At 40.4% G+C, this 27,191-nt stretch overlaps 2 protein-coding genes across 5 annotated transcripts in view; both read right to left on the reverse strand.

Moving 5' to 3' along the window:
- The window catches only part of SEPTIN5 (septin 5), a 45,027-nt gene extending 40,356 nt beyond the window's left edge, over positions 1-4,671 (reverse strand). The window contains exons 1-2 of one of the 3 annotated variants that reach the window (XM_053959263.1): positions 4,548-4,671; positions 4,404-4,414 (exon numbers count right to left, since the gene is read on the reverse strand). The gene's annotated coding sequence lies outside the window, so the exon portion shown is untranslated. Of the gene's footprint in view, positions 1-4,403; positions 4,462-4,547 lie in introns of those variants that run through there. The other 2 variants (XM_053959266.1, XM_053959264.1) reach the window with 2 other exon arrangements.
- Positions 4,672-7,510: 2,839 nt separating this feature from the next.
- The window catches only part of LOC128797048 (septin-2), a 35,131-nt gene continuing 15,450 nt past the window's right edge, over positions 7,511-27,191 (reverse strand). The window contains exons 8-13 of one of the 2 annotated variants that reach the window (XM_053959268.1): positions 24,479-24,580; positions 23,519-23,664; positions 22,434-22,517; positions 21,464-21,521; positions 14,903-14,996; positions 7,511-8,309 (exon numbers count right to left, since the gene is read on the reverse strand). In XM_053959268.1, the coding sequence (XP_053815243.1) occupies positions 14,928-14,996; positions 21,464-21,521; positions 22,434-22,517; positions 23,519-23,664; positions 24,479-24,580 (459 nt within the window). In that variant the 3' untranslated portion in view covers positions 7,511-8,309; positions 14,903-14,927. Of the gene's footprint in view, positions 8,313-14,902; positions 14,997-21,463; positions 21,522-22,433; positions 22,518-23,518; positions 23,665-24,478; positions 24,581-27,191 lie in introns of both variants that reach the window. The other variant, XM_053959269.1, reaches the window with a different exon arrangement.

Raw genomic sequence — 27,191 nt, forward strand, 5'->3', positions numbered from 1 at the left:
CCCATCTGTGACACAGGGCCTCCTGCAGCCAGGCTGTTTAGACAGATGCACAGCAGAAACACAGGCAGGGCTGAACCTCCTGACCTGCTGCAGTCCCATCCACTCCCGACACTGTTCTGAGCACTGAGCCTCTGCCCAGCTCAGAGGGCAAGGGACCAACGTTGTCTTTTGAAATGGGCCAAAAAAAATGAATGAAACACACAGGCTTTTCACAGAGAAGTAAAAGCTTCCACTCCTATGTTGCGTCTGGCCAAGATACACTGGGACATCAGAAAAACAAGCAGGGATGTGCTGCTTTAAGTGTGTTTCCAGTATTTACCTCCAGATTCTGTGACTAAGTTGCTACTCCCTTTCTGGCAGGCGCATCTTGGTAGCCAGGATGCATGACCAGGGCTGGAAAACACAGAGGCTGGAAGAGACATTAATGTGGGGAGTCAAAGAGAAACAGCCTCACCCAGGGCAAGTTATGACACAGTGAGAGACTATCCAGCTGTGGCGAAATATCCCATTAGACAGCTGCAAACATAATTTTGCTTTCTCCAAGGGAAAAAAAAAGCCACCTCACCACAACCACCCTGAGTTGACACAGAGCAGGAACACAGATCCATATAGCTGCTCCCAATGACTCAAAGAATCACAATTATAAAATAATTGGTTTAATTCTGAGAAAATTAAAGAGTCAGTGGTAGTCTGTTCTCCTTCCAGATTCCATACTTTTCTGCACAAGCAAGAACGTTCCTCTAGCCACAAGACTACAAGAGTTGTTATTGTAAGAAAAACATTTAGGTGAAAGATGGAAATGCCACAAAGGAACAGTGCAGGTACAAGTCCTCCAAGCTACTCCAGCAGAGACCTTGGGGAGATTCTGTAAAGACTAAGCTCTGCTTATGGTCTTTGTTGTATAGTTGCTGTATAAGAGAACCTACCACTCTGATGATACTTATCACATATTTCACAAAACTCAGTTAATCAATTTTCCCTACATAGGTACCTACATAGAAACTGAGGGTCACATTAGGTCATATTCAACCAGCTCAAGGCAAGCACAAGGAATCACCACTTTTCCCTCCTCTTAATCTGTTCTTGGTCATCAGCACCACAGCCTGCACTGAGTTGTCCTCAGTGTGATGGGCAGTATCTACAACTACCCTGGGTGTCTCAGCTCTATGCAGAGTGCAGTCTTTCAGGAGATACACTTACCTGTGGCCCATCTGGGCTTATTTCTCCATAAGCACAGTAGAGAAAAGGAGAAGGCAGTTCAGCATACATTAAGAGGGAACTGGGGGATTTCCACCAACGTTCTCTGGTGGGCAAGGCTGGGGTTGAAAGCTGACCTTAAAAATTATGCTCTGTGTTGGCACAGTTGCTATTTTAGATAGAAGACATCTCTGCTGTTGCAATATCTGCTGTTCCAGGAACAATAGAAATCTCTGCTCCATTTCTTATAAGAAAAACCAAAGGAGTCTGAACATAATTTTTTAACATATAAAACCCAGATTCTCAAAAACTGAAACACAAAGACAATGAATTCAGTTCTCAATGACTGGCACTGAAACCACTCCTCCAATCAAACTACATTTTGCACAGCATCTTCTCTATATACAGGCCCCCATATATTTTTACTGACAGGCAGACCACTTAAAAATAAGTTCAAGTAGGAAAAAAGGACTAAACTGAATGCAAAAGGCACAGCCCTGTAATTTCAAACCCACTGAAAGAACTGGATCCACCAGATAGTCTCTGCTCCCACACCCAAACAACTTTGCAAGTTGATGGGGTGGGGAGAGATCAACTTGGGAAGGAGAAGTTCCCATCCTCCTGATTTAAAAAGAAACAATGACTTCAAAGAACGTGAGAGACATGAGCCTGAATGGGCAGGAGCCAGCTTCAGAGGCACAGCAAGGTAACACCCCAAGCACACACACACGCCAACAACAGGAGCTAGGAGGCATGTTCTGGAGGAGTGTGCCAGGAGACTCCAGTTTAACCAGGTACTTAGAAGGTTTCACTTTACTCCTCCCACAGCAACACCTCTGGCTTTGGCAGAGCATCCATCTGCTGTACTTGCCCTGTCAAATTCTTGACAAATTGCTGGGTTTCCCTACATGGGGCCTACTCCTCTGCACATGTGACATTAGTCATTGCTTCATTTCCTACCCAGCTTCACCATGAGAATCCCTCTTAGTGATCTAGTGGTAAATAAATTGCTAGGAAAGAAACCATCCCTCTTTCCAAGAGGTGCTGAACTGAGGAGCTTGGTGTCACCAGGCAACCTGCCACAGAGCTCCACACCAGTCCAAGCTCTTAAACCACAACCCTTCCCCTGGGAAAGCGGAATGCTCTGCACACAGAGACCAGGATGAAACCTCCACTGACTTCAGTAATTAAGAGGTCATTCCTTAGAAATCAGAGGTGGAGAATCTACCGTTATTTTTTCCTGATGAATGGTAGTAATTAGGAGCCCAATCTGCAAATCAGAGTACCCTGAACCCAGACAATGCATCAGCCCTGACCATGCTGTGAGGGAGGATGAACACACATTCTTTGACACCACATTGTTCTATTCTATGGACTCCGTAAGTCATGAATATTATTAAGACTTTACCAAAGGCAACCCTACTTACATGCAATCTGTTGTACTGCCCTCTAAGAAGCTCACTTAATTTCCCAAATATTCATTAAAAAACAGCTTTTATAATAATTTTTTAAAAATCAATTCAGACAAAAACTACAGCTTTGGTAAATCCTTTCAATTGCTATCTGCTGTCAGATGCAAGAAGATTGGAAAAAAGTGGCACAGGAAGAAAAATCCTGCTCTTAAAAAATGCGAAATAAAAATAATTTATGCTTTTGAGTATTCAGGTTAATTTTAACAGATTGCTTTGTGTTCACAGCTTGGTTTTCCTTTTCCATCCACAAGTAACAGGCCTGGCCCATAATGAACTGTGCTCTGTCATGCAAGACCCACTCTACACTCAGCGTAAGACACGCGGATACGCACACGCCTCCTCCACACTGGAGGAAAGATCTCCTCTGCCCCAGCAGGAACTGCACTGGCCTGCACACACGGGTTCTTTGGGGTACAGACTCCAGCCCACTTTTGCCTATGCAGTGTGACAAGAGCCTTCAGGAGCTACGATAATATCTACAACAGACTCCTCTGATCTCTACCTCACTTCTTCCCCTAGGGAATGCACAGAAAGGAGCCTTATACATAACCCGCTTCCCTCTTAATTTAAAAACATGAACTGTAGAACAGCATGGTTTGGAGGGGGATGTCACGAAGCTTCTCTCCACCTGAGAGCTTACACTAGATGTTCGACAGTGTCAGAAAAGATTCTGGATTGCTTTCATCCAGAAATAAAACAATAATTAACTGCAAAATTCATAATCAGCTACACAATACCAGCAAAATTTCAAGTACCTTGGGAAAAATGCATCTGCTGATCCCATTATCCTATTACCCCTAGATTTACTTTGTTCTTCTCACCACTGCGATCAGCAGCTCCCAAAATGCACAGTGCCAAGTCTGCATTATACAGGGAAACACCATCTCTTGCCATAGCCAGGTGAATACCCAAGCTGATACAAAGCTAGTTTGCTTTTCTGTGGCCCAAAAAGGCTGTGCAGTACTAGGGTCTTAGCAGGCAAGGTGTTTGCTTCACACAGAATTGGAGCCTCAGAAAAAGACTGGACTCAAAGGCAAGTGTAAGCCAGGCTGGGAATGGGTGAGATTCTTCCCATGCACTGCTCTGCTGTGTTAACCATCATCTCCATCCCCACCCTTGTGAGACAGAAAGGCTCTTTCAATTACAGCAGACTTCCCTATATCATGATGATGGGTACTGAGGAACACACAGGACCCTGATAACCCCTTAGAGCATTCAAGCTCTGCAGAGGAAGATTCCTCTTCTTTTCAAACATCCTAAACCCCTCCAAATACCAAATAGACAACAAAAAAACCTGTCGATGTCATCTGATTGCATCACCCCTCCTCTCTCTCCAGGACTCAAAGGCATGTCTCCGAATAGCTATTAGCTTTGCAAAGCAAAACAGATGTTTCCTAACACCCAAATCCCGGCCGCCTGCGAGGTGCCGATCGGCTGCAGCACCAAGGAGCGGCAGGACCGGGGCTGTGTCTGCGCATCTGTGCTGCGGAGGGGAGAGGGATGCGAGACGTGCTCCCAATACCCAAACGCCTCTGCCAGCCCCGCGCTGCCTTTCTCCATCCGAACCCGCTCGACACACCCAAAGGCAGCGACAAAAAAGAAACCCAAGCCAAAAGCCGGGGGGATGCGGCAGGCAAAGCGCCTATTTCCCGGATGAAGGCAGCCAAGCCGCCGCTGTGCCCAGGTAGCTGCCGCATCCCCGCGGAGAGCCGTGCCCGGCGGGAGCCCACCTACCTGCTTCTCCTCTGCGGGGCGGCGCGGCCAGGGCGGGATGCCCGCGGGGGGGACCGGCAGCGGGGAGAGAAAAGGAGAGAGAGTGAGGCGAGAGGGACGCGCCGGGCCGCGGGGCGGAGCGGCCGCGCGTCCCCGCCGCCTCACCTGGGTTGACCAGCTTGCTCTTGTACCGCATGCCCGTGCTCATGGTGCCTCCCTGGAGCGACAGCCGTGCCCGTGTGTGCGAGGATGGGTGGGGGACTGAGGGAGTGCGAGCGGCGGGGCCGCCCCGCGCCGCCGCCGAGGGGCCGGGGCCGCCCGGGGCCGCCAATCCCGGGAGCCGAGCCCGCCCCGGGCCCGCCCCCGCCGGGTGACAGCCGGGCCGGGGGCTGCCGGAGCCGGGCAGGGCGGCGGGAGCACAGGAGCGATACCCCCCCTCCAGCCCCGCCCCGTGCCGGCGGCTGGCGGACACAGCCCCGGGCCGGGCTGATGTGCAGGAATAACCCCCCGCATCCACCCGGAGCCGGGCAGGCTACACCTCCCTGAAGGTTTAAACGCTATAAAAGGCAGCACTCGCTGCTCTCGAACAGAAAGACAGCAGCGAGAAGGAGGAATACAGTATTAAAAAAAAATACAAAACCCAAACACAAATGGAATAAATAGGAAATGTGTTTCCAGATTTAGCATCTCAAAATACAGTGGGAAGTCCTGAATCATACTGCAACCATGCTGTGTGAAGTAGGAATGTGTGCTCTGTTTCCATTAAAAAATTTTAAAGAGGTTATATGTGAAGTTATTTTAGGTAAAAGCTGTCAGCATAACTCTTTAAGACAAGGCAAGAGAGAACTTAAATGAAAAGCAGCAGTTGCACATGACATGAGAAGAACTCATAGAAAACTCAACAACAGAGAAGAAAGGAGAATGGGATGTGAAGACTAAGGACACCCAGATCCTTCTCCTGACTTCCACAGCTGCAGGGAGGGGTCATGTCTTCCCCATTTCAAGAGGCAAGTTATCACACCTGAAACTCTTCCAAATACAGGACAGGATAAGTTTGGCTGCATAACTGAAGGGCACTGCCCTGCCTGGGAACAAATATGACACTGATGCCACAATATCAACTTTTCAAATCCTTGTAGTCATCACAGCATTTATCTTGGCATTTCTTCCACCTTCTCATTCAAAACATCCCTCATAACAAAACAAGGAGACACTTCCAAGGCCTGGCAATCCGAGGCACATACCTTTTAAAACCACATTAGCGTACCCTGAGCTCACTTTTAGCCATTGATTCAAAGCATCAGAAAAAAAATGAATCAGATAATTGTCAGCAAATTTCCTTGGTTTTAAATGCTAGAAAGCCCCAGACCATCAGAGACTCTGCACCACAATTAAAGGCACCAACGAGCCAATCAGTCTTTCATGAGTTGTTTTATAGTCTGCCACAGTGTTTTAAAACTAATGAAGACTGAAAGAACTGCAGTCAAATACTCTTTGATCCTGCTGAACAGTCATTAAAAAAGTTACATGTGGGCACTTTGTCCCAGTGCTGGAAAACGTCAATCTGGAGAAGGCCAGGAGGAAATTCAGAGAAAGGGACTTGTCTTCCAAGGCCCTGGTACTGCCAACACCTATGGGAGTTGAAATGCAAAGTCAGAAAGCAGGCTCTAGCCAGTGTCCTCTGTCCAGAGAGCTCCACAGTACAAAGACTTGGCTTAACAACTATCTATTCCCCCAGTCAGCTGGTAAGTATTTTAACAAAACCAAGTTCAAATGTAACTGAAAACTAACATCAGTCAACATCAAAGAAGTGGTAGAAAGCATAAAAAATAAAACTACATTGAAAGGAAAGTACACACATATGGAATCAGCAGCTCTACAAGCCCTTCTTGGACAATTATTAAAATAGATCTCAAATTTTGAGCCAAAATGCTCCATCTGGAATCCACAAACCCAAAGAAAGTACAGACTATCAATCATTACTCAGTATCTCCAAGTAAAAATCTTTTCACTGAGGCTTTCTACACAAGAACTGTGACAGTGACTTTAGGTGCCTTGCTTTAAAGAGAGAGAAAAAACTCCTCTGTTTTTAATAAAATTAAGGACTAGATGCTTTTGATAGTCTGCTTCCCCATTGTCCTAGCTGGCTTTGAAAGGCAAAGCTTTCATGCCACCTTTGCTCAGAGAGCTAATCTAGCTTGTAACTAAGGTCTTCAACTGAAGTCTGTGTTTCTCAGGAGGGGTGTGGCTGTCCTGACTTTCACAAGAACAAACGGACAAGCACGTAATTAAGAGGGGTGCAAAACATGATGCAAAATCCTGGAAGAAAAACAACAAGAAATGTGCAAATAACAGCAAATGAATTATGAGAAAAAGCTTGCCATTAAATCTCTCACCTTGGCCCTCTGGACAGACATGGTTAAATTCAAATCTTCATAAAAATGGTAGAAAATTTGTGTGAATGCAAATCTGTCACTCCATTTTTTCTTTCAACTTTGTTATAGCAGCCACTGAAGTAACAATGTAATGTCCATTTTATGCAGTTCAACTCCAAGCAAGCCAAACATGCATCCCAGTAATACCAATCATTTGCGAATCCTATCCTGATTAAACACTCATTGCTAGACAGCAAAATTAGGGGTAATCATTACATGAAAGACACTCCAATTTAGTACAGAAGACAAAGTGTCTCAATCCCATATTTGGAAAGTAATTTACACTTGTGCATATATAAAACACACAAGATTACAAAAGTATGCAGAAGAGAGCTGCAACTCAGCAATGACATAAAGGAAATAACAACATTCATGAACTTATAAAGTAAGGTGTGTGATCAGATTTCCCAAGATATTCACTCACCTAAAGACATCACTAGGTGCTTAATGAACTTTGGAAAAAAATGGATGTGAAGCTTTACTACCTAACTTACAGGTAAAACACTTTAAAGTTGTTTTGAAATGAAATCAACGCAGTTTGCAGGTATACAAATTTTAGAAAACACCTTCATACCCCAGGGTAAACATCAAAACTATTTTGAATATGCACTGTGCAGAATGCCATTACAGCATTTCATACATTAGCTTGAAAAGGCGAAATAAAACAAGAAAAACCACCCCAAAAAGAAAATCAACGTTTTCCACATTCATACAATTTATTACAAAACTTCAATGAAAAGTAGTGCTATGGTATATATAAAAAATCAGTACATGCCATCGCTCAGCTGACAGATAGAAATGCCTGTGACAAATTTTTGCCATCAATTCTTGAGACCTGAAGCCAAACCTCCAGAGGCATCCACACAAGCTGTTGGTGTGTGGAGTGTTTATGGTGTGTTAAGGCACGGCGATTTAGGAAAGTCAGCTTTTTCCAATCACTGGTGAATCGTCAGCGTTTCGTACATTTTCTCATACATCACACAAATGCAAATCACCAGAGATGAAGCTTCAAAAGCAACAAAAGCACAGAGGAAGTTCTGAAAAACTGATACGATACATAATAACCTAAAATGGCAGGTGAAAGTTAAAATACTGTGCAAACACACATACGTTTACCATAAACAGGCCACAAAGGCTTAGTATTAACCACGAAACTGTTCAGAACAACCTAGCAGATAAATGATTAATTCCTTAAACCCACCACAATGACTAGTCCAAACAGTGTACTCTTGGCAGTTTCTGAATAAAAAGGTATAGGAAGGATAATAAAACCACATGAGTAAGTATGAAGACAGTGTTACGAAAGGAATCAAAAAACATACACTATAAGTTGAATAACATTGATTATATAAAACAAGCAGTTTTACAACATGATCTTCAGACTTTGTGTTTGTTTTAACGCAGGTCCTGGTCTGCGGCTCCAGCTTTTGCATTTGAACGTTACCACTCGGGCAAAGAAAAGAGAGCACCCATCCACTTAGAGAACCGTATGCTGCTGGGAACAAAAGTGGAAAACAGAGCATTAGAAAGGACAAACTCTTGGCACTGTCAGAGCACTGGGGGCAGTCAGAGCCCCTCCGAGCAAAGCAGCATAATCCAGGGAATGGGGAGTTTCAGCTCCTGCAGCACAGGCACCTGTATTACAACTAGATCAGCTGAGCAGTTTGATCCTAAATATTTATCACAAATGTCCAATAAGAGCTGCTAAATGAGAACTTATTTTTAGCTACATAGTTTCTTAGGCACCCATACCCCCCCTCAGCCTGCAAGAACACAAGGAGAGCGTTACAGCTCCTCTCAACAGTCCTGCACACAACACACCGACCTTGGCCTGTTCTCTGAAGCATTATTGCTGCTGAGGGAAACAAACCACTCAGCTAAACAGGGCTAGCAGGAGGCAGCAAGCTTGACATCATGCACTGACACTATTAAGGTAAAGCAGGAAAGCAGACATTTTTTCAAGCATTCATACAGCAGTGTTCCTGTGGCTGAAAAAAAAAAAAGGATACTGGTCTGTAATTTCAAAAATAACTATCAGTTTTGGATATTTCTACAGTTACTTGCCAATCAAAAAGGCTGCTACAAAGAAAGCAGAATCCCAGCTTCCCCTGAAAGTTGGATCCTACTGTGTCAGATTTGGAACTCAGGGGATACACCTCAAATTCTCCAGTCCCAAAAAGACCCATTCCTTACAGAAAAAGTCAGTTTAATCTAAATGCCTATCTGGATGGAGAAAATAGAAATATCCTAGAAAACACTATTGTGCCAACTTACTTGTAAAATACACTGTAACACTCATCCAGACTACAGCGGGGATAAAGAGCAACCTGCTTTGCTCTTCACCCTTCTCGCTGTGGAGTTCTGTTCAATACACAATTCCTTCTCGTTTTAAGGAGCCCATCATTTCTAATAACAACTAAAACAAGCAAGCTAGCAATAAGGCTTTAAAGCCAGAGTCCATAAATTGCTAAGCAAATTCAATACTCAAACTCAACCTGTTGTGCTACACTGCTACGTTGAGTTTGAAAGAGAACCTTGGTTTCTGCCACTGCCTGCCCAACTCTAATCTGTTACAGAAGATACCTCAAGAAGAAACTGTAACTAATTTCAGGCTCACAAAAAGACTGGAATTTCCAATAAACATGAAGACTCGGGTTCTAAGCACAGCTGTGCATTGATGTTAGCAGCATTAGCTACATGATACCCACATCTTATAAGCTATAGAATACACTTGGGCAAGTTATGTTTGTGTACTTTTAATGTGGATTCATTTCACTGCTCCTTTTTCCTCATCTTATAACAATATTTTATGACACAATTAGGTTAATACTATTCTTGACAAGTCTGACCTCCAGCTTTACTAGACCAACCTTATAGTCCCCCATGCTCATTTCACCAACACAGAGTTAACAAATGCCTCCATCTGCAACGTGAGTTCATACCATCATTAAACAAAGAGGATATTTCTCCAGTGTGCCATTAAAACAAAACTCTCTCAGTAAGCAGCATAACTAGCAAGTACCACATACACCTGCACCCTGATCCAGTGCTCACATAGCTCAGAATCCTGTATGTGTGAAGATTTTGAACACCTTGTAAAGGAAATGGGTTTGTCTCCCCCTCAGCTCTTCCAAGAACACCACTACAATGCAGAGTGACTTGGTACCTCTGTTCACTTCTGAACTCCAAATGAGAGAAATTAGCTTGATAAGCAGCTACATTTCCTCACTTACCTCTATTGTTTTTCTTCAAATAGCACCAATTTATGATAACTACAGCCCTTTGAGTGTCCCATCATCAGCAAGAACTTTGAGAAATGGCATCTTTCCAAAAAGCAGAGGAGTCCTGAATGACACCATTGCTCTTCTGTTGGTTTTGATTCAGTACATCACCACACCCTAAACATTTTCGTTTTCTGGTGTTTCAGTCACCCTCTGTTGACTTCACTGCTTCAAGTTTGTTCCCTTTCCTTTGCTACTCTGTAGCAAGACCTCAGACTTCCCCACAGCAAACATCATCAGCCAAGTTCACAGTAAGTTACAAAATTGGCCTTTACACTGATCACCAATGCTCACCAGTTAAATATGTCAATAGGTGTGATAACCACAGAGTCACATCTACATACCAGGATCCAAGCTTCAAAACTATCATAAATGTTCCTTTGTTTCTTTAGGAAAAAGTGGCCCTGACACATTTCCAGGTTCCCCATGTTACCATACAATTTCCAATAGAAGTCTATTCTCTAAAGGTGGAAAAACTTGTGCCAGCCCATTAATGCAGGGCTTGCTGAACAACTCCACAGTCAGAAAAGCTGAGGAGAGCTGGACACTGACAGCACCCTCCTGGTCTAGTTTCTAGCCAGAGAAACATCCACTGGCAATGCCAGGCAGTTGATACAAATACTACAAATTTGCCCAAGCTTCACATTCCCTAGGCTCTCAATTTCAGCTGCCAAAAACCTACAACATCATCTCTACTTCCTCAAATGACATTTCTCATCAGATCAATTCAGCATTCAGCAGCATCGTTTTAGAAGGCTGGTTGCTATGACAGTGCTTTGTGTTGTTCTGTTAAATGATGTCAATTCATTGGTAGAAAAAAGGAGCTGTTTGGTGTCTTTACCACTGTTCTTATCAAGAACCAGTTAATGTGCTCAGGAGGCTTTAAAATACTTGTGGAAATCATAAGCTATACTAAAAGAATTTTCAGCATCCTACAGATATTTTAAGTGCAAGATGCTTGGGTTTCTTTTTTGTCTGAACAGATCTCCCTAACTATAACTACATTTCCAGATGGCTGTATTAGCATTCCACAGCCTGGTTTCTGTTACTGATTTGTCCCAGTATGATCTTGAAACTGAGTGAAGACAGACAAATCAGATTTGTAAGAATAACAAGAGGAAAACAGATTGCAAAGAGATACACTTTGAGAAGCAGAGAAGGAAAGGGAAGAAACATCCACCAATAACCATTTCACTTGGTACAATTATTCCAGCTTTTCATAATAATTGCTCATCTGAGATGGACAAGCTCAGAAACTAGTAAATATGTTATTGGAGTTACTGCAGGCTTATTTCAAAAGCATTTCATATTTGAGCACCCAAATAAAACTAAACATGTTTTAGTTTTATTTATGTTTTGCTACCTTATTCCACCCTTCCATCTTTCTCTTCAATCCTTCATGTAAACTGTCAAATATAAGAACCAATAAATTCCTACACTTTATAGCAGTGTCTTGTGTTTTACAAGAAAAAACAAAGCCGAGAAAGATTAGCAAGGGGAGTATATCAAAAGTCAGGGTAAAAAAATTGTTACTGTTTAGTCTAAGAATATTCTGGTGTCTAGCTGTGCTCTCATTGCCTGCTCCACCTGCACTAGTTGCATACAGAAGCTATTAAATGTTTAGAGGAAAGAGACAGAAGTGTAGGTCAACACACCTTTGTCAGGGCTGCACTCAAAAGATCTTAATCACCACAATCTGTTCTCACAGGCTTTTGTCAGAAACTGCAGTTGGAAACAGGAATGACCAGTGTGCCAAAATCATCTTCCTTTCCTACCTCTAACTGAGTCTCCACCAGCATTCATCTTCATTCCCTTTCAGGATTCTACTTCTCCACAGCAAGAAATCTGTCTGTTCTCTTTGGAAACTTTGAATGTATTTCCTGCATCTAATTTTTGCCTTTGTCACTCCCCTTATTCTTCTCTTACTCCAGCCTTGAAAGTAAAGGAAACTGCTTGAAGTGAACTCTCTCTTTGCTCTTGCCACAAAACCTTTAAAGATGGCCCTATTCAAAAGGGATCAGGCAAACCAGATCTTCCAGTCATCCCATCTGTGTAGCACTTTCTGGTAACACAGACTTGTCAGTCTTTTTGGCAAGAATTTGAGTTTAGCACTTTTTAATCATTATGCAATGCTCCTCCTAGAAAACCCCAAAGCATTCAGCAATCTCCTCCCCACTCCAAAATACAACTGAAATCAAAAGTGGGTATTTCACATATTTGGATATTAACACCTTTCATTCCCCTACTGTTTATTCTCCAGCTTTTAACTATGAAGGTCTTCATACCATACCACACCCCACTTTTCCCAAAATACCTGAAAACTGTGCTTTATGAAGGGGAAAATATTTTAAGAGTCTTTTGAAGAAAACACAAAAATTAAATATGTATCCAAAATAAGAGTGAAAATATTAATTTTTACATAAACTCTCTGTTTATAAATTCACATATCTTTCTCAGCACAAAGGGTGCAAAAGAGCAATGGGAGGAGAGACTGTGCTTTCAGTGATCCTTTATAGTTCTTGTAAAACTAGAACCTAAGAGATGTTCAAGATAAACTGAGATAGAACAAAAAGATTAATACAAACTACATTTAAATTTGTTGGCAGTTTGGCTCTGTTAACTACTGTGTTAATTACAAGTTTCCTGGTTTCTCTAGAAATAGTGATTTCAATAAAATACAGCAAATAAATCTGATGGGAATGGTGGAGGTTGAACTCGTCACTCCTCCTAAGTTGCAAAATCAGTTAACATGCATGAGAGAAACTTCCCTAAGGCTAAGCTCTGGATGAGGATTCCCTTCCACATGCTGCCAGGATCATACAGCAGCATCCTGGTTTAGAAGGACTGCATCTGCAGTTCTGACTGCATCCTGGATAGCAATAAAAAAATCAATCTATCTTTCACTCTCTTTCTCAAGGGTAACAAAACCAGCAGTTCAAAAGTCTTTCCTGAAAGCAATCTGTTAAACATGATTTTCACAGCAGCTGCAGAAATGTAGCTTAGCAAATTCCAAAGTAACAGCAGGACCTCCAGGTAAGAGGATCTCATTCAAATCCTTCTCAAAATCACCCATACTCAAGTATTTCACCCCAATTAACTTCACCTCAAGATTTAGTTCAAATCACAACAAGATCATGGGAACACTCAGTTAAATCTGCAAAATCTCCTGCTTAACATACAGAGTGGTCCGAGCTGCACTCCAGATTAGCAGAGTGAGGTATCTACAGAAGAACATTTCCCTTGGACAGACATGAGCATGCTCAGAACTCTGTTTACTTATGTAGCCATGGCTGCAAATTCAGCTAGGGACAAACCATGCTCCAGTTCCTTTTTATAAAGACCATATCCAGTATTGCCAGAAGCTGTGAAACACAGAGGATCTGGGGCCATTTCTGGCTAACCATTAGTGAGAATACTACATCCCATCAGCCCTCAGATACTGATTTCACAGCAAAGGCAGCACCTAGAAACTGAGGAAAGAAATCTGAATATAGTTGTACCCCTTGCCATCCTCTGCCCTGCCAACAACTGTGGACAGGGGTAGATTTATGGTGTGTTTTTCTTATTGAGTATCAGTTTGAAAGTGTCATGTGATTAAACACGATTTCTAACTCCTACAAAGAACTGAGCTCCTTAGCAAAAAACAGTAACAGTAATTTACACTAAAAAAGCTTCCCTACACCAAATAACCATTTCTACAAGTGGTAAGAATTTGGCCACATGACAACAAAGTCACAGTGAAAACTTGGAACCTTCAATTCAGACTATAGTTATTAACAATATTGAACAGGCTGCAAAATGACCAGCTCCTGGCCAGAGAATGAGAGCTTTCTGTCAGACACTGCTTTCACAAACACCGTGTGGTCAGCCACAAAATTATCCTCAATGTTTAGATTACCATCTCTGGGAAAACATATCTTAGGATGGAAGTTGGAAGACATGATGTGAAGAGTCCTCCATCTGCAACGGTTGGAACTGTGACAGTAAGAAACCTGGGACTGAATTACTTATTTCCCCTTAAGTACTTCACTCAAAGGTAACAGTGTTCATACCAGTAAAACAATCAACTTCTGCTTAAGTGAGAATCCAATGAATAAGTTTATTTCTTAATTATTTTTTTCTTCTTTTTATGTAAACAGGAAGACTAAAGGTTCAAATAAAGGCAACAAAAAATCTCCTTATTTTAGGCTTGGAATGTTGGCAGCTGACACAAGGTCATAAGGGATAATATAATCCATTTTATTCAAGCTTTACATTCCACAAGACCAGCAATCACAACTAGAGTATTAAACTGAAGTATTAAGCAACAAGACTTCTCATATCCTTCCATTTTTTGTTCTTGCATTTAAAAGAAAAATTCTACCAGAAGAAAGAATGAGCATGTGCTACAGGAATTTTTTTCTTCACTCACTCTGATCTCCCCTAATACATCACACATACCAAGGGAGTCTGTATTCAGTACACCTGAAGAAAATTCTGTCTGGCTCTTTGAGAAAACTGTTAAAAACTCAGCAGCCCACATACCCCCAAACACTCTATCTTTTGTTTACATATCAAATTAACTTTCTGACCAGCTTGTGCTAACAGAAGCAAAGCCTGATGATCCAAAAGTAAGGCACTGAAGAGAAGGATTTACAGGTCTTAAAACAGCTGGGAGATAACACTGGCATATATCTTTTCTGGTCTACTCATGACATCACTTTTTCCTATTAAGTACAGTAAATGCAAGGCCAAAGTGCAAAATTAACAATAAACATTGCCAAAATCTTATGTAAGAGGTGAAAACAAGTCAGAAAAGCAATACCTGACACATCCAGATGCTAAGCACCTTAGTCATCACCAGGCTTCATCCTCATCTGGGCTTGCATCTGAGCAATCATCTCCTGCATGCGGCGCAGCTGGAAGAGAAAGACACCCCAGTGTTCACAACAATTTCATGAGAAGCCCAAAAATCCAGGAAACCTTAAAACTTTTTTTTTTTTCCCATGGTAGAACACAGATCCTATTTTCCCCTTCACAAAAATTCACATAACTGAATACTTTGTTTTTCTCCATCTCATATTCTTCAGTTCAGTACATCTAACTTTCACAAAAGATTTGTAAGAATACTTATAAGGAAAATTAAGCAATAGAACCAAATCTTTTGAAACAGCTTGCAGACCTATGAATCAACATTTAACCCATAATAAGGAAAGCATGTCCTTTAGGTGTGCACAGAGCTACACCTGAGTGTAGCAGCTTTGTTCTGATAGAGGTGCTCAAAGCATCAGATCATGTAGGAACACTCATCCTGTGACTATCAGAGAACTCTGCAAATTTTTAGCAGCAGTAATGGCCAAACATGAAAACAAGATTTAAAAACTATTTCAAAAGAGAACTAGAAAGATGTTTATAAAATTTGGAATGTCAGACTAAACATATTAAGCACCAATATTTTTTTACATCTAAACAATTACTTTTCCTGGAAAAAACTGTTTTCTTAAGGCGTTTTCTTATAACACTTAAAAGCTGGTTTCCATTTCATAAAAGGCCACTTATATATAATGCTTTGTTGCTGGTTGTTTTTCCTAAAAAAAAGAACAAATGTTCCTAAGACAGAAGAAAGAACACTAATATGGATTTTCAAAGTATATATGCAAATACCTCTAATTTGCTTTACAAATGACTGGGTACTTCCTTCCAAATGCAGGTGGGGAAGCTCCACATACAGAACTACAAGAGCCCCATTTTACAAAGTGGGAAGGAAATAGGCTGCTATTTCCATGCACACTCTATAACCTATGAGTCCACCTCAAACCAGAGATCATGTAAAAATCTGAGGCTTGTATAGCAATTTCTCTTTTTTTTATTTATGTAGAGAAGTGCTTTCATTTATTTTCAGGGGGGAAACTAACTGAGAAAAACTCTGTCTAAACAATTGTACTCTATTTTCATCCAGTAAACCACATTAACTCTTGTGATACTTGTTAGTCCACCAGGTTCAATACAAAAGAACCTGAGACAAATGCTAGAATATATGCATGTGGTGTTGAGCTGTTGTTCTGTTTTGTTTAAAAAAAATCCAACAAACTGAAAGAACATCACAGAACAAGAAAAACTAACTGCAGGTGCCTATATCACTTTTTCTGGCCTGCACTTAGATACAGATTAAGGAAAGAGTAAGAAACAGAAGAATAACTAAAGAGTAAAAAAGATTGCAGCACAGCCAGAAGTACCAGAGCTTGCTTAAAACTCGCTGGCTTATGTACTTATCCTCTTGCTGCAGCAGCACAGGGTTCAGGAGAGGCTAATTCAGGTTCCTGTGACTGCTGCAGAGATGCCCTCTGACAAAAGGAGATTCACACAGGAACAGCATGAAATACAGCTAAGTCTGTGAGGATTATTATAAACCCATCTGCATCTTTCTGCTCAGTACTTAAAACAAAAAGCTTCTGATGAAGAAGATGGCATAATGTTGCAGGAAGGAGGAAAAAGAGGAAGAAAGTTCCCCAAATGTGTGCTGCGTTGATTTCATGATCCAAGAAAAAAGAAAAGCTTCAAAGATCAACTTGTAAATATGTAAGACACCTGGTCTTTTGAACTTCCTCACTGCAGATCTACCATCAGAATAAAAGTAGCTTTTTGTAAGCTCTCCTACTTGAGCTTTCCCAAGAGCACTCCAAGCTGAGCCACGAAACGTTCCCAAAATAGAAACCATTCAGTAATCACAGGGGGAGATACTGCTGCACACATATTATGGTGATTGCTCAAATGCAGAATTCTGCTAATAGCCAACATTATATTTTAAGACTTAAATACAGAATTGAGAATTGCATTTTCTTAACTTTAACTGATAAAAATATGCCCATAGCACAAAATAAATCAGATGCTGCATATGACACAAAGATAAGGTAGCACAAAAGCCCAAGGAAACCTACTCTGCTCTAACATTAAGAGTGTAAAAGATTTTCCTTTTCCATCCTCATGTGGTGTTTTTGAGACCTAATGGTGAAGTCTCAGTCTTTTCCATTAGGCAAAGAATGGCAAATTTCTGCAGCTAGTTTAGAATAATTCAGTAGAAAACCTTTCAGGCACAAGGTCTGTAAAAAAATGAGACACACTGTTTGAAAATTAAAAAAAGGGACTCAAGCTCTATTGTGCTCAAATGGTAACCATGCCAGTCTCTTCAAAAATTCCTCTTTGAGTAGAGGACAGGACACAAGAGCTGTTCCTCCACATTACACTACAAACAAAACCAGCTCATGGTCACCTTACTGGACCTACTGAAAGGACAAAAAAACCTCTGCTCTTAATAAAGGAGAATATAAAAGAATCACACCAAAGACTTAAATTGATGTCATGTCAACATCTACATTCCCTTTGCTGTTGGGGACTGCAAGCAACAAGAGCAGAAGATGACTGTGATCTTGCTCAGCAGAGAGTCCTCTCACTTGCAAGAGCAGCACTGATATATTTGTGTTCATCCCCTAAAGAATGGATGCTACAACATGACAGCATAGGGCCAATGCACATCATGAGTGGAAGGAAGCTAGGAAACAATGTTTGGAAATCTGTTAAAACAAATAATTCCTGTGAATTCTCAGATAACAAAAGGCAAAAGAATAAACATAACCTTGGTATAAATGCCCCTTAGTTTACTTATGTCAGATCTACAATTTAGTTCAAACGATCATGTAACTACTGCAGCAAATCAGAAAGGAAACAAACATTTAAAATGAGAGCTAAGGTTACAGAGTTAAAAGTGAACCATACATCTGGTTAATAGCCTCCACACCCTTAACAGAAACCACAGACACACCACTCTGCTGTACCTACAGATTTTCATATAATACCAACAGACACTATTCCTGTTTAAACAACATGAGCAGCTTCTCAGTGACCAATATGCAGGTATCAGGAGGAGAAATATTAAGAAATTAACAGTATTTACTTCCCACTGATATGTTTCCCCTCTACCAAGTCTGATTATTCCTGCCCATGCTTTTACATAAGAAAGGCATAAGTGAAGATGCTGCAAGAACAGGGAAGATGGAAAACTGCAGACATTGGATTTTCTAGTGAATGCTCCTGTAAGAGTTCTTTTGATTAAAAATACTTCCAATACCAAAGAACGCAAATAATTTTGTTAACTGAAGACAGGAAAAATATTCCTGATAATTTGGAAATGGGGCTACCATTAAGATAAATGTCTTCCATAGGACACGTTCACCAAGAGCAGAAGTCACTCAGGCCACAGCCACTGAGCTGTGCATGCACTGCTCCTTCAAAACAGTGAAGGAACTGTTCCTTCAAAAAACAGCTAAAAACAAACAAAAAAAAAGCAATTGTTCAAAGAAAAAAAAAGCAAAAAAAAGGGCACCAAACTTTTGCAGTATAATTCCTCAGAGATTCCCATTGCTAATTGGGGTTTTCTCCTTAGGAAGTTCTCCAGGACTAAGACTGCACACTTCACAGGGCAAGGCTGAAGCATTCTGCCCCCTGTACTGGGCAGTAACATCCCATTAAAAAATTAAACTTTAGACCTGTTTTTATTTCCCTCAGGTCTGCAGGTCTTCATCAGCAGTGATGCTGTCTCTTCCCATGGAAGTTTGCCCCTTATCTCTGAAGACAATGCTTTCCCAAACCCCAGCAGCAGCAGGCAGTTACCTGCACACATCGCTCCCATCCTCACTCCCCACAGGGCCGCTGCTGGCCCCCAGCCTGGCAGCCCCACTGCTGCTCCCCCTCCTGACTCCCACACTAACCCAGGGCTCTTTATCTCATCTGCCAAGGGTTACACATGTTCAGAAAGTGGAAGGACAGAGAGAAAACAAGTTCAACGTTGTGTTCATTCTGCTATATACAGCCCACTGCTGACCAACTCCACTGAAAACAGAAGTGTGGAAAGATTTGCCCAAAGTCTCAGGGTAGCTCACTAGAGAAACCCAGAGGAGTTCATTCCTTGCTGTTTTCATGTAATCACAGCCCTAACATTTTTCTGGAAGTACTACCTGTTAAAACCTTCACAGGTTTTTATTGACAAGATGTCTTCAGAGTAGGAAAAATATGGCACAAAACTACAAACTAAGTTTGTGCCCACTTACACTACAACATCAAAATAATCTGTTCTGCATCATATTTACAGTAAGGAACAAGAATATCTTTATGCCTATTTTCATTTTCCAGCTCTAAAAAAACAGGTCATCACTTGCAAATGAGAAAAAGCACAACAAGACTAAGCAATAAATCCAAAATGACAGATTTAGCAATCACAAATTGGCTGAACTGGGACCACATCCTTTGGCATAATAAAAGACCATTTAGCAAAAGTGATGCCTTGATAAAGATGATCCTGGCACTAGTTCAAGCATTCATTCCTTCCAAGGTTATATAAACCTCACAAAACTGTAAATAGAACATCAAGCACCGTTACTGATGGGAATGCAGAACAGGAGGGGAAATGGATATTTGTTTTCTCTGTGAAGGCCATGGAATGCAAGCCCATTTCCTCTGTGCCTCTTTCCTCCACAGATTTTTCCCAGTCTGAACCTTAGGGATGATTTGGAGATGAAGGGACTTCATACCAGCTTATCTACAGAAGATTCAGCAAAGCCTCTTGATCTCTTTGGAACAATAGAATGCAGAAGTTAAAAATGTATTTGTTTTTTCAAGTTCTAACCTAATCCCCCATAACTTCAGCAGCAATTATTCAGAGATGATTAGCCCCAGAGGAAACTTTCAAAGACTGTCCCCTGAGAAATTCAAAATTTCATCCCTTTAAGCCATGTTATATAAAAGACACATTACATATTTATATACTGGTCTATTTTGACCGCTCTATGTCAATGCATAAATAGAATAAATATATATATATAGTGCCCGTCAGGCAGTTTCCAGGGAAAATATTTATTTATAAGAGACTTATTTCACACATAGGTCTTAAAACAAATAGTTCTACAAGGATACCCAAGATTCTACTTAACTACTAGGCATGTACAATTTACATAGCTCAAATAACAGGAGAAACAGCTATGACTCAAATTCTTTAAGTCTACTTGTCTGCTTGGAATCATTAAGGAAAAATAGAAAAACAAACAATATTTTCAAAAAACGCTCTTGACTTTTTTGAAGCGTTCAGTACTGCTGGCTATCAGCTGATGTGCTCCTATTGCTTTGCACATGCCCCAGTAAATGGGAAGCAGTTAATTTGTGTAAAGAGCACTTGCAGAAGTTCCACCCTTGTATGTGCACAGTCATCCAGCATGCTCATGCTACTGAAATGCAGTTATATAGTGATAAATATGCAGCTCACTCAATTTCCAGTAATTCATATTATTAGCTACTAATTATGGGGATAATCAGCTGCTTCTGTATTTCCTTATAGGAAAATTTTTTCCTATTTATATCAACATGCCACGGTTAGCCAATAGCTAACCAGGGTCAGCTATTTTTAAATATGGATGCTATAAGGGAAAAAGGAAACGCACAGACCAAAGTAAATTTCAAAAATTTCCATGTATGGGAATAAATTTTCCACCTCAGAAACACACAAAACTGTTTGTAGTTTTTTATTTTTTATTACAAATCATTGCAATGATCTTTCTTGCAGTTATGGATGTGGATCCAGGCTGAATTGGATAAAAGAAAGATAAAGAGAAAAAAACCACTATCTTACAACTGGCAGCAAGTCTTCAGTTTTCACACTGCAAGTACTATAAGCACTGGCAGCATATTGCTAGAATTTAAATACCAGGCTAAAATTTTCTGAGTCTCTACAACTTCAACATAAAAATACTAAGTTTAAAGGCCTAGCAATAACTTGGAAACAGAGTGAGAAATCAGGGTTTGAAAACACCGATCTCATAAACTGACAGACACAACGAAAATACTATGATGTAAGTCAAGGTTAAGATGAAAAAACACATGTATTAATTATATTATGGGTTTTTTAAGACTCAAGAGCCTATTTCTATTCCATAGCCACAAGACAAAAGTATAAATTTACTGGTAATGTGCTTGCAGTAAGCACCCGCACATCTGAAATGACATGAGACTGTCAGTCTATCCCACCACAGCACCCAACATGTGTAGCTGACAAACATAAATTGATTTCAATACTTAAAATAGCAAATATCCTTATGGAAACTTAGCACCCAAACAGGAAATTATAAACATTCTGCCTATAACCAAGAGTGCACACGTTACCTCCCATCCACAATGCAAGTGACTATAAACAAAACACTGTAAGGGCCACTGTATGGTCAGGTTATGCCTGTCATTTTGCACAACTCCAATCCTACCTGCCACAGGCAGTAGATAATGCAGAAAACTGAAATGCAACCTAGCATGTTATATTAAAGAACAAGTTTTAGAAAGTTCCTCTTACCTCAGCCTCTTTCTGCTGGAGGATTCTATCCTTGTCTACCACTTCCTCTTCAACAGGCCTATTGAAGAAAAGAATGCATCAACAGCATAAAATACAGAAGTAAAAATCTCCAAGAACAGATTTAAGACTCATATTTCAATATAACATCATCAAAGTCCACATTCTTCCATACAGGGCAAATTAGGACATTTTAAAAATCATGCTGCCCTTTTGTAAAAGGCCATCTTTACCTCACAGACTCCTGCTATTCGCTCTCCATTTCTTAAAATTTTATTTCTTTACTGCTATATGTATTTTTTTTTTGCAATTTACTTTAACGAAGAGATTTCCTTCACTATCTATCCATTCCCACTAAAAAGCTGTGAAGGCTATTTCATTTCTTCTTTAACATCAAAATGCTTTGCTGAACACTTGAAGAACAAATGGAATGTGGACAAGAGTAAGTTACTATCCCAAAAGATGCAGCAAAGGTTGTTGTGGGTTTTTTGCATTAAGTTGCCAAGGACAACCTTGCCAAGAATTAAAAAAGATATAATGAACTCCATAAAACACACAAATTATCAGAAAAGATTGTTTGGTCTAAACATCTCTCTTTAGCTACATATGAAGGAGCAAGAGAAGAAATACCTCCCTAAGCTGATAGACTGGGGCCTATTTAAATTTGCCCACTAGCATTCATTTTCTTCAAGCAGACATCATTACATAAAACCTATCCTGCTTGCAGGCACCTTCTTCCTGCACATTCCAGTTAAAAGCATAGAGAAAAGGGGATTTAAGCTGTTTATAAGCACAGCACTTTGCTATATATTATTCCTCTTCAAGAAGAGCATTTCATACAAATTTCAGAATTCCACAGATTGAAGTCTCATCAGAAGTAATTGTTTACAGGTGGGATTAGTTAGGAGGAAGAGCAAGTCCCTTGTCAGTGGGCAATGAGGAGCAGCAGAGCCCAGGGGCAGCACACACTTACTTGCCAGTGCGTTTTAGCCTCTCGGAACGGAAGTTCTCATAGTGCAAGTCTTGGGTCACCTCCTGCAGGTCCTGCATGTGTGTCCTAGAACATGCAAAGGGCTATTGAACACTCACCAAAGCAAAGAAAAACACCCTTTTATCTTTTGTTTCTGTTTTATCTAATGGATGTATTTACCAGAAAAGTAAATCCTTACAGACCAAGCCAGCCAGAACTCTGCTTTCAAGTTCATTGATCTTTAATTCATTCCTATGTGCCACACCAATATTATTCAAAGACCCAAAATATGCTGTCCTCCTCTTGGTCATTAATTATTTCAGACGAGTTGTTTATATTAGTTTTGCAGTGTTAAGAACTTGCAGAGACAGTAATTCAGAAAGGTACTTTAATTCCAAAAGTATTTTATTACTCTTAAGTGCTGTCAAACATAATTTGTAACTGGGAACTAGGTGGAGCTGCTTGGTTCACACAACAGCTGACATTGCTTAACAATTTCCAATTGCCAAGAAAAAAAAAGGAAAACCCACTTTCCCCCAATGCCCAGCAGAGGGCAATCCCTGCCCAGTGCAGAAGGAATCTGGAATGACACAACGGAATTCACTTCCAACAATAGCCAAACATAGTTTAAAAAAAAAATCACTTAAAAGCATTTACGCAGGCAGAATATCCGTATCGGCTAAAATCATAACGGGGTGGGGTATCATATTTAACAAAGGATTTCCCATATTGCCAAGAAAATTGCTCTTTGCTTTTGGAATATTCTTCACTTTGAAGAGTATTTTAAAAGCCTCTCTGCCCCACCAACTGCACGACAACAAAACTTCAGTTGGTATGTACAGCCATCAGATCAGTTCACATAAGGCATAAAACCATCACTTGTATCTGGCAACATAAAATATAGAAAGTATTTCCTGAATTGAGAGATCAGAGGGTACAGCAGGAAAACAAGCTGCAGGGGACTAAAATCTAACTCTATGCTGGCATCAGGGCTAGTTTTAAATTAAGGAATGAAGGTTGCTATAGGTTTTTAGTCACTGTGGCAGTTACGTCACCACAGGAGATGGGATCACTTTACCATTACTCACACCAGCATTGTGCGCAGCTTGAGGAAATCATTGTGCTCTGGATTTTCAACTTCAACAACTCCCCAGGGATACAGGCGGCCTCTGATTTTTTTCCCCTTCACCTCAATAAGTTGATTGGATCCAATAACAGCAAAGGGAATGCTAGCCTAGTTGAGACAGAAAAAACAAGTTACTGTTTTAATTGTTGGTTGGTTAGTTTTTGTATTTTGCTTTGTCTTTCTTTTAAAGAAAGCACAACAATTCAAGTAACAGGCAAGAGAGGGGGAGAAGAAATGTTGACAAACACTCTCTACTAAAATCCTCTCATACCAGAAAACCAACAAATCCCATTCTAGGCAATGCAACCTCTCCTTATGAGCACCTGTAGCTGTGTTAGGATCAATTTGTTTTAACAGAGGCCCAGAAGGAAATGACGCTTCTCTTTAGGAACACTCGACTGTTGTTAAAGTACAGTTTGGGTATAATGTGTCATCTGACATAACATCATGCATGGAGAACAGCCAACAGAAACATACTTCAGATGCAGAGTGAAGTAGCTAGAAAGAGAATTTCAGACACATTCGTCAAACACCTTTGCAAGCACAAAGAGGAAATTACTTCAGTAAAACCTTGATTATCTGCTTTAACATGAGGCAAGTTGTTAATTAGTACAGCAACCATAACACACACAATCTCTCTCCTTGCTCACGTTAAAACGTTTGAATCAGAAAACAGACTGCAAATAATAGTTCATGGTGAACAGTGGTTTACACGAAAAAGAGGAAAGAAGAGAAAGTCATGACACACTACATTTGGAATTCTGATGAAGCAGAGACTAGAATAAAAGGGATTATAATTCAGAGTCAACACAGAAAGGAAACTGAAATTTTCGACACATTGTGACAAGAATAAAGTACCTTTAGGCATGTTGTAGATGGAAGAACTACAGCAGCAAAATTATAAACTAGGAGTGAAACTTGCCTTTAAAACTCTAGTTTGCTCTTTAAACTCCTCATCTTCATCAGAATCTGCATCGGGGAGCTGATAAATCCTAATGCCATGTTCAGAAATCTCATCCAGAACCTGAAAGTTTGCAAAAAAGAAAGAATAATACTCTTAATTCATTGAAGAGGTATTCAGTTAAAAATATATGAAATTGATTAACTAGTCACAAATATTCACCTGACTCAGTGTCCAAACTGCAAAATAGCACAGGCTTGAAGATTTTTTTAAAAGGCACAAAAAATAAATGTATTTTTGGAAAACATAGCAAGTAAATAATTAAAAAATGCCAGAAGATTTACAAGGCAAATACAGAAGCAAAGTGAGGTTAATATGAAAAAAGAGTAGAAGTAACAAGAAGGAATTTGTTAGTTACAGAATCAAAACCATTCACCCCAAGTCAAAGTATATTTTTTTGCATTTGATATGTTCAAAAATGTAGAAGACAGTGCCTAGTGCCTCTTGAATCAAAAAATATAGAAGCTTATTACCCACTTAAACTGGAGAAAGTAATTTAAAATCCACTAAGAAAAAGACCCTGTTCTTAAACAGTTTTCTTCGTCATTAATGTCTGAGGATAACATAAAAAATACAGTATCTGTATTCCTGGGCACATTCTTTTCCTAATGAAATCACTGCAGGAGTGAGCAGGCAGCATAACTCTAGGCCTCTGGCAGTTTCAAACGGTGGCACAAGTCAATTCCTTTTTCAAAACCAAGGAGAATGTTTCTGCTGCCACACTACTAAACATACTTAAGTCAGCTCTTGTCACTGAGCTGTTACTTTCAGTAAAGGAAGTGTGGTGGTGTAAGGAGAGCACGAAGAATGCTGAGATTCTACAATGACTGTCTCCAAAGGGGTCTTGGATGTTTCAGCAGAATAGGGGAAGAACTGTGCAAACTTCCTAGAGCAGCAACTGTAACCCCACCAACAGCACCTGAACCAAGCAGCTGCCCTGCTCAATGAACTCTCAGCACAGACAAAGTTTGGGCAAATTCAGGGAGAGTTTTGAAGTAATGGTAAAAATATTCAGAAGAGCCTATGTAAGGACTTGTGATGCCATTACTGTGTATACAACTGGAAATTAACTTGGTAGCACAAAATCAAGCAGACTTCAAATAGAGAGGTCTTAATGAGCCTTCTCTGAGTATTGTTGGGCTCCTCCATCCTCTGTCATGATGGCAGCTGACAGCTACAGTATAAATGAAAATTGTCCAATCAGAACTTGGTTATTTAACAGGTGTTTAAAAGAAAACAATTCTCCAGACCATTAGCAGAGGAAATACCATGTATGAGCCACAGCTGTTCCCTGAAAATGTTTTCCTGCCAGGTATATAAACATCCCCCGCACTCACACACACGCGCACACTGAGCAAAGTACCACGAGCCCCCACCTACACAGAGAGCAATATTTTATAGAGAGAAAAGAAATTTGGGAGTAAGTGTTGCCAATAAGCAATTAAGACATTCACACAATGACATTTAAATCAATGGATATTACTGTTTTGCAAAATGAAAGAGACCTGAACTGTCACCAAATGACAATAAAAGATGCACAGCTGGGATGGGTGGGGCAGCACTGCAGTTTGATGCCTTTAAGCAGTTGCATAAAACAAGAAAGCACATTTAACCTGGCTGAGATCTTTGAGATAAAATGCATGTGGAACAATAACGGGAAAGCCAACAGCAAGGGGTGCTAGAATAATATATTACAGCTGTTAAACCTAGTGCTTTCCTGAAAGGAAAAAGAATTGCAATAAAAACAAACTGTGTTTTATGCTCCTAACAATGAAACAGCATTTTGCTTCTTCAAATCTCAATTTTATTGGCCTCAGAGGATTCTGTGTTCCTAAAGATTAGCCTTCCCATGGGAAATTAAAAAAAAAGTCAAAATATTAGTTCCCCTCTCATGAAGTCATTCTTTTGAGCATGTTTCCTTAGCACCCTTGCATGGCACAGCTTGTGAAATTGTCGTGCATTTCTTCCCACTCAAGAGTTTGAAAAACTAACTTTGAATTCCAGAAAGCCCAAACAGGAATTACTCCAAGCTGGGTTTCCTTTGCAAGCACCACAGGCTAATCTTGCTGCTTAGTCCATAGCGGCAAAACAAAAACATTTTACTTCAGATTGACGGCCAAATGGCAGAAACATCTAAAAAAAGTAAGACTTCAAGCTGCGTCAGCAAAGCAGGACTTTGATTCCTATTCTTGATTAGAGACTCTGTTGGCCAAGATGCTTTGAGTTAGAACAATATACAGTAGCTTTGATTTTCAAAGCTTTGGAAGCACATTATACATTTGACTTAATATAAACTCAGTTTGCAGAGTGACCTTTGCCAGCAGTATAAAAATAATGAAAACTTGTTTACCTGCTCCCTAACCACTCCCTTAGACTACAGATGCCCTTCATCTTGTTGTACTTCACCACTGCATAAATGTGGTGTTCATATGTCTAAGTCCAGACTGTTTCAAAGATTAGTTAGTTAAAAGTTAGTTAAATTGCCAGTGAATTCTATTTTAAAATAATTAACGTTCCACTTAAATGCCTTCTTCAAATCTTTCAACATCATTCTTCTCCCAAATGCTGAACCAAAAAGCAAGCAACTATGGACACTGAGCCTGAAGTACGCTGCTGAAAGGGTGAATTACGGGGATTTTACAAAAAGTAGCAGTTACACAAACAATGTGAGATA

Source organism: Vidua chalybeata, chromosome 18, assembly GCF_026979565.1.
Source record: "Vidua chalybeata isolate OUT-0048 chromosome 18, bVidCha1 merged haplotype, whole genome shotgun sequence".
In the NCBI taxonomy this organism is placed as follows: domain Eukaryota; kingdom Metazoa; phylum Chordata; class Aves; order Passeriformes; family Viduidae; genus Vidua; species Vidua chalybeata.